Source organism: Pseudochaenichthys georgianus, chromosome 19 (genome assembly GCF_902827115.2).
Source record: "Pseudochaenichthys georgianus chromosome 19, fPseGeo1.2, whole genome shotgun sequence".
Classification (NCBI taxonomy): Eukaryota; Metazoa; Chordata; class Actinopteri; order Perciformes; family Channichthyidae; genus Pseudochaenichthys; species Pseudochaenichthys georgianus.
The window spans coordinates 25,676,410-25,683,909 of record NC_047521.1 but is presented as its reverse complement, the minus strand read 5'-3'; the positions used below and the strand labels follow the sequence as shown (position 1 = coordinate 25,683,909).

Below are 7,500 nucleotides of genomic sequence, written 5' to 3'. Positions count from 1 at the left end.
TATTTCCGATGTAAACGATCGAGATACGCACATTTATTTTTTTGAAATACGCGCCTAATGACCTTGGGCGCTTCCATCGATCCGGGACTTTCCCAGTGACGTCACTGAGTACGGCTTCCTGGGCCGAAGCTCAATACAGCTGCAACCAACATGGCGTGCGATGCACCAGTGGTTTCCAACAAAAGAAAACGGTCGTCGTCAGGACTTTATTGTATTGCCCCAGGCTGCACAAATGGTTTTTATTAGAGCTGTCAGTCGATTAAAATAGTAATAATAATAATCGCATATTTTTGATCTGTTCTAAATGTACCTTAGAGGAATATTTTTCAAGTTTTTAATACAAATATGCTTTATGCTAATGTTTATTATCATTTGAACAATGACAAATATCCTCATGAATATTAAACACAACAACCTGGAACCTCTCTCATACAATACAAATGGTGTGTGTGCGTGTGTGCGTGTGTGTGTGTGTGTGTGTGTGTGTGTGTGTGTGTGTGTGTGTGTGTGGGTGTGTGTGTGTGTGTGTGTGTGTGTGTGTGTGTGTGTGTGTGTGTGTGTGTGTGTGTGTGTGTGTGTGTGTGTGTGTGTGTGTGTGTGTGTGTGTGTGTGCGTGAGATGGATCGTTGGAGCTATGTGCAACTCAAGGCATATGCTCGAACGGGAGCTGCCTGGACGCTGCAATCATGAGTGTGCTGACCTCTCCTCCAATGTCCCGCTGTCTGCTTCCTGCATCAAGTCAAGTGCTCGGCGCAGTTGTGTGGATGGAGCGCTCCTCTGTTTTCATTTAAACAGCTCCTTATATCCGTTAGCGCAGCTAGCTAGCACCAGATGCTAACAACAACAATGCACGTAAGCTCTCTCTCTCGCTCGCTCGGGCCACACACACACACACACACACACACACACACACACACACACACACACACACACACACACACACACACACACACACACACCCTCCCGGTCCTCCCGATGGCCAGTCGGTGCCTGCCGGTGAGCGTGGAAGTGTGGGGCAGGAGCGGGGCTGTCAGCATCAGCGTGTAGATGGTATTTTAAACTCGATGCGCTCTGAAGCTACGGGGCGGCCGAGGAAAATAAATACACATGCGTTAATCGCGTTAAAATAATTAGTGGCGTTATTAACGCGTTAACTTGACAGCCCTAATATATATATATATTATGTAATAATGTACTGGAACTGGTGGTATCCCACTCGGCGAGTTCAGAACCGTCGGTACTTTCGGCGGATTCCGGATCGTATGCCACTCTAGTATTCGACCGAATCGGTTCATAAGCATAGGCCATGGGATGCCTGGTAACTGTAGATGCTTCACATCAATGTCATCTCCCGACGAATAGTCAAATTCATCGTTCAAAACGTCGATCTCATTGCAAAATTCCTCCATCGCTGCCATATCTGCCACGTTGTGTTGACTTCCGGTATGGATACCCGGAGCGAGGACCCACACAGTGACGTCACCATTTGGGACTCCCCTAATGGCGGCGGCCTGGTCCCGGAATTCCCCACCCGGCTGGCGGATACTTAATGTTCTTTTGGCGAGTAATATTATATACAATAAATATTACGATCAACATCCATTGTAAAATGAATAAACTACCGGAATATTCTAGCTGTAATGGTGTTTCCTTTCCCCTTTAACATAGCATAAATCTCAAGTACCCCCTGCAGTACTCCAACGTACCCATAGGGGTCCGCGTACCCCCATTTGAGAACCACTGTTCGAATATATGCTGACATAGGAGGGCAAAGACCCAGTTTCACTATTTGCAGTGAGGTAGTGATGTAACATGGACAAAGCACTCTGTAAGCCGGTTACCCTCTCTTCTTCCTGGTGTAAACACATTACACAGATATAGGGTTTTGCAGGTCTGTACCATGGAGCCAACATCTCTCAAACAGAAAGTAGAAGGATTTCCTGCCAGTGCAGTAATTGAAAGTACAGTAATATATCTAAGCAATAATAGGCTTTTGAGCCGTAGGGTTTCCAAGCTGCCGTCTATTATTGTTGGTGACTATCGCATTCCAATCGAATCACTTGCCCTTTACGTAAAAGCCTTTTATTAGCATCCAGTTTAACCACTTTTTCACTTTTTCAGGCCTTTCGGGCAAAATATATATATTCTTGATAAGTCTCTGTCTAGCTGCAGCACACTAAGCTTTGCAATTGAGCGTCAACGTGATTTGGCCACTTTGGTGCTAGTTTTAGCTCCTTTCCTTGGAAGAAAGTTGGTGCACAGATTCACACAGATTAAAACAATTAAAGATACAAATAAAAATGAACTCACGGAGATGCTGATGCCCAGACTTCCTGAGATCTTCCTGAGCTCCACAGCGATCTCCAACGGCCTCTCACAGTTCGGAGGGGGAGACATACAGCAGTTGTCCTGAAACAAACACACACACACACACACACACACACACACACACACACACACACACACACACACACACACACACACACACACATAGCAATGATTTCCGTCCTTATTCTCTGTATCTCTGACTGCATTACACACACACACACACACACACACACACACACACACACACACACACACACACACACACACACACACACACACACACACACACACACACACACACACACACACACACACACACACACACACACACACACACACACACACACACACACACACACACACACACACACACACACACACACACACACACGACACCTTCCCCATGATTATACCTGAGCTCGTACTTCTCGGGGGACGTTCAGCCTGTTGCCGGTCTTCGGCGTCATCATGACAGAAACTATTTCATCCAAACCGTCTTGTTCTGAAGAGCCGTCCGTTATCGACGTGCCCTGGGATTCGTAATTCCTAAACACGGGAGATCGCACGCTGTTGGGACTGGGGCTCACTGAGGATAGAAACAACAGCTATGTTAAAGTAAATACAGAGTTCCGTGTATCATGGTAAGCCTTCAATTCCATGTGTTAAATGTTTTTGTCTGACCGTGTAAGGCAAATACTTCTACATGTCAAACCTTGAATACGTTTAGTTACAGACATGGTCGGATACAGCTCTCCTTAATTCCCTTTATACTGTCCCCCTTAAGAAGCTAGAAGCCAGTTAGCTTAGCTTAGCACAAAGACTTAACACCATACTTGCCAACCTTGAGACCTCAGAAATCGGGAGCATTTCAAAACCACCGCGGGGGACGAGGGGGGGGGGGTGTTAGTGGATCGCCGGAGCTGTTAGATTAACATCTACACATGCTTATTGTAGTTGTAATAAGTGCACTGCCTTGCAGCCTTTAGCAGCATCCTTGATGGAGCGTAAGGAAAGGAGTGAGCAGAGGGTATAGCTGTCGATTCTTGTTCTGTTTTCTGTGACTATCAGCTCACCCTCTCAGACTTTCAGACAGTTCCGCGCGCTGCTAAAGAGACGTGCTACCATGGAAACCAAACAATGGCGTAGCTGTATTAAAGTCCGAGTGGAAACAGTCCTGAGTAAATCTGATTTTGTCAGAAATCGGGAGAAATGCGGGCTATGAAATCTCCCGCGAAAATCGGGAGGGTTGGCAAGTATGCTTAACACAGAGGGGATATAGGTAATGTACACCTACGTTTTGATTTTGATGTGAATTCATGAAGTTTGAAAGTGCTAAGCTAAGCTAACAGCTGCTTGAAGCTATAGAAAAAAAGTCACGATGCAGCACAACAGAGAGAAAGGACACCTAATTTGTACGTGTTAGTAATTCACAACAGGTGCAACAAGAGAATAGGCTAATACCACACACACATAGGAGGGTCAGGGTCAAAGCTACAGGATATACACACACACACACACACACACACCTTTTGGCTGTGAGATGATGAGCTGCACCTCCTCGGGGCTGCTCTGCATGACCTCTGCTGCCTCGCTTAAGGTCACGCCCTCCAGGCTGATGTGGTTCAGAGAGATCATACGACCGCCTGGGGGCAAAGGTCACAGTGAGCCGGGGGGTCGGTGTGTGGCAACAGAGCAGTTTGAAGACCTGAACCCACATATGACCTCAAAAGGCCTGTGATCAAATCCCCATCTACTATTTGAATAAGTGCCGTTATCACACGGGACAATCGCAAAACAAAAGGGCGCCTGGGCACAGACATGGAATTAAGCCTCACCGCCTCGACGACACACAAACTCAACCGTTGTTTTGCCTGTTTTTGATTTCGTTCTGTCTCTTTAGTCATTCTTGGATTGTTTCCCCCATTTTATAGCCATCGGAAGTGTCATTGCGTCTCTTTGAAGCGTGTTTGCCTCCCTTCGTTGTCATATTAAGTTCGCTTGAAGTCATTATTTGAGCCCTACAATTTATAATTAGGTTATTAATTAGGTTGTAAACACTTTATTAATCATTAAGAACCATTTATAAACCAGTTCTAACATAGTTTTCATACATCGACACCGGCTCACTATTTGGCAAGATGACAGCCTTATATTGGCTACTTATGGCGCATTTCCACTGCAGCGGGAGAGCCCCGTTTAAGCGTCCCTAAGCGTCCTCGCTCAGGCCTCGGGCTGCCTCGCTGGCCGTCCGAGGCCGAGGCGCTTTTCCATTACAGTTTAGGACCTGGGGTAGTTACTATAGCAACGCAGTGTAGGCGGGGCTCCAGTCGAGCTCCCGCTGGATTTTATCATCCCCAATGAGATGTAGGAACGTCGTCGTCACCTCCTCGGTCGACCGCGGCATGCTTTTCTTTGACGTTGCCATTTTTGTAGCTCCTCCGTTTACAAAAATGCTGCGAGCTTGCTTCTAGATATATATGCGACGCTAGGGATGATCTCGTGCGCGATCTCGTGACGATTCTCTCTGACCAATCAGCAGTCGAGAGTGTTGACGTCTCTAGTTCAGCCCTGGCCTGATAGAACCACGATTTTATGGGGCCGGAAAAAGAGGGAAAAAGTACCCGCTAGCCGGCGCTACGCTACATGGAAAGGCCACCAAAAACTGGCCTGGCCGCTTGAGGGCGATTAAGGACGCTTAAACGCGGCATTAGCTTACTTCGTCTTCTTCATCAGCCAGCATCCTTGGTATCTGTTGCTCACTGAGTTGATTCTCCCCCATCCATCTTGATGTTTCTTGGCATCTCTTTATGACCATTTATTTACGAGTTACTAACATGTATAGTTGCCGAAAGGGAGCCTTGTTGTAAAGAGACACGTTCCCATTTATCAACGAGTTACTCCCGTTTCTAATCAGGCTGAGCCGCTCAGATCCATGTGGGCTCACTATCTGGCAAGCAGCCGGTCACAGTCGCCCTGTTTATCTCATGTCTCATAAAAGCTTATTAATGATTTATAAAGTGTTCACAACCTGATTAATGAATGACTTACAAACTATCCGTAAACCCTGTCTCTCCTTAATGTCTCTGTCCCTCTGTCCCTCTGTCTGTCTCTCCTTAATGTCTCTGTCCCTCTGTCTGTCTCTCCTTAATGTCTCTGTGTCTCTCTGTCCCTCTACCTGTCTCTCCTTAATGTCTCTGTGTCTCTCTGTCCCTCTACCTGTCTCTCCTTAATGTCTCTGTCCCTCTCTGTCCCTCTACCTGTCTCTCCTTAATGTCTCTGTGTCTCTCTGTCCCTCTACCTGTCCCTCCTTAATGTCTCTGTCCCTCTACCTGTCTCTCCTTAATGTCTCTGTGTCTCTCTGTCCCTCTACCTGTCTCTCCTTAATGTCTCTGTGTCTCTCTGTCCCTCTACCTGTCTCTCCTTAATGTCTCTGTGTCTCTCTGTCCCTCTACCTGTCTCTCCTTAATGTCTCTGTGTCTACCTGTCTCTCTACCTGTCTCTCCTTAATGTCTCTGTCCCTCTGTCTGTCTCTCCTTAATGTCTCTGTGTCTACCTGTCTCTCTACCTGTCTCTCCTTAATGTCTCTGTCCCTCTACCTGTCATATTTGGCTTGTCCGGCAGTGACTGTGAGCCGTAGGGTCGCCGGTTCAAGTCCCCGAACAGTCCTAAATATGGAGTGTGGACTGCTACTTGGAGAGGTCCCAGTTCACCTCCTGGGCCCTGCTGTGGTGCCCTTGAGCAAGGCACCGCCGGACACCAGAACTGGCTGAACTATAGCAGTATATTAAACAGTGTTGATAAGGATTAAAATGTCCACATGATTCTCTACCTGGTCGAATGCGTCTGTCCTTATCAGCCGGGCCACCAGGCACAATGGAAGCAACAAATATGCCCAAGTCATAATGGCCAAGAGTGTCCTCTCCCACTATCAGTATACCTGCAGGGACATTAACCGAAGATGTGTCACGAAAAAGACTTGTTTCAAAAGAAGGGAAGAATCGTGCAAGGGCTTTTTCTGTAAAATGATGATTTGCTCGTCTTACCAAGGCCGAGCTTCGGGTCTTTCTTTAACGTAACACATATGACTTCTCGCTCTGTTGACGACCTTACTCTTGTTGGGGTTTCTGTAAGACAAAAAGTAGAACAACAAATTAAAGTGGAGCTTTGGCAAAGACGCTTTGGTTTTCTTATTCCGTTTTACTGGTTCGATTTTTTAACGAAACTGAAATTAAAGGAGTAGCGCGGGCCAAGGAAGAACATGTTTCATTTTGGAGTGGAGATTTAATATTGTGAGATATGGCATTTAGCCTGAGTGGAGGTCTGTGCTCGCCAAGTGCTTTAAAATTAAACTTTAACCTAAGATGATGCAGTCATTAATCAAATAGAAGATGCATCATTCCTGCTTTCCCCACACCATAGCACGCAGTATGTCGAGTAGCTTAAAGGTGGGGTGGGTAAGTTTGAGAAACCGGCTCGAGATTTGTTATATTCCATGGAATGCTCTTAACGTCCCGATAGCAATGAATATCTGAAGTGCTTTGACACAAAATCCATACAAAAACATCATCAGTGGAAGCCGTGGAGCTGTAAAAAGCACGACCAATCATCTGAGCCGGCTAAAGTAACTGGATGGCCTACCTGCCTGTCAGCCTGCCATCGGGGCACAAACTCATCTCGTGCCCTCATTGGTCATGTGCGCGTTCGTGTGTGTTGGAGGAGGGGCTCTGTGAGGAAGTGGCACATTTTCTCCGGTTGTGTATTTTCAAATTCTAGCGATCTCGAGCCGGTTTCTCCAAAATTACCTACCCCACCTTTAAAGCCTTAAAATGTCTTATATATGTTTCTTTTGTTGTTATTGTTATTATTTATTTGATTTGATTGCAATGTTGTCTGTTTGTTTGGTTGTTCTTTCGGAATTGTTGACCCTGGTCGAATGGTCTCTTTTACTCCCTTTCTCGTACATGTGAGGGTCTATCTATGTATGTATGTGTGTGTGTGTGTGTGTGTGTGTGTGTGTGTGTGTGTGTGTGTGTGTGTGTGTGTGTGTGTGTGTGTGTGTGTGTGTGTGTGTGTGTGTGTGTGTGTAGTGTATGTATGTATGTATGTCTGTCTGTCTGTCTGTCTGTCTGTCTGTCTGTCTGTCTGTCTGTCTGTCTGTGTGTGTGTCTGTGT

General features: G+C 46.3%; 1 protein-coding gene across 1 annotated transcript in view; it reads right to left on the bottom strand.

The window, feature by feature from the left end:
• LOC117465086 (FERM and PDZ domain-containing protein 2-like) overlaps window positions 1-6,448 on the bottom strand; it is a 19,788-nt gene extending 13,340 nt beyond the window's left edge. The window contains exons 1-5 of the mRNA XM_034107967.2: window positions 6,372-6,448; window positions 6,158-6,265; window positions 3,855-3,971; window positions 2,742-2,914; window positions 2,311-2,409 (exon numbers count right to left, since the gene is read on the bottom strand). Of these exons, the coding sequence (XP_033963858.1) occupies window positions 2,311-2,409; window positions 2,742-2,914; window positions 3,855-3,963 (381 nt within the window). The 5' untranslated portion in view covers window positions 3,964-3,971; window positions 6,158-6,265; window positions 6,372-6,448. The remainder of the gene's footprint in view (window positions 1-2,310; window positions 2,410-2,741; window positions 2,915-3,854; window positions 3,972-6,157; window positions 6,266-6,371) is intronic.
• Between the last annotated feature and the right edge of the window lie 1,052 nt (window positions 6,449-7,500).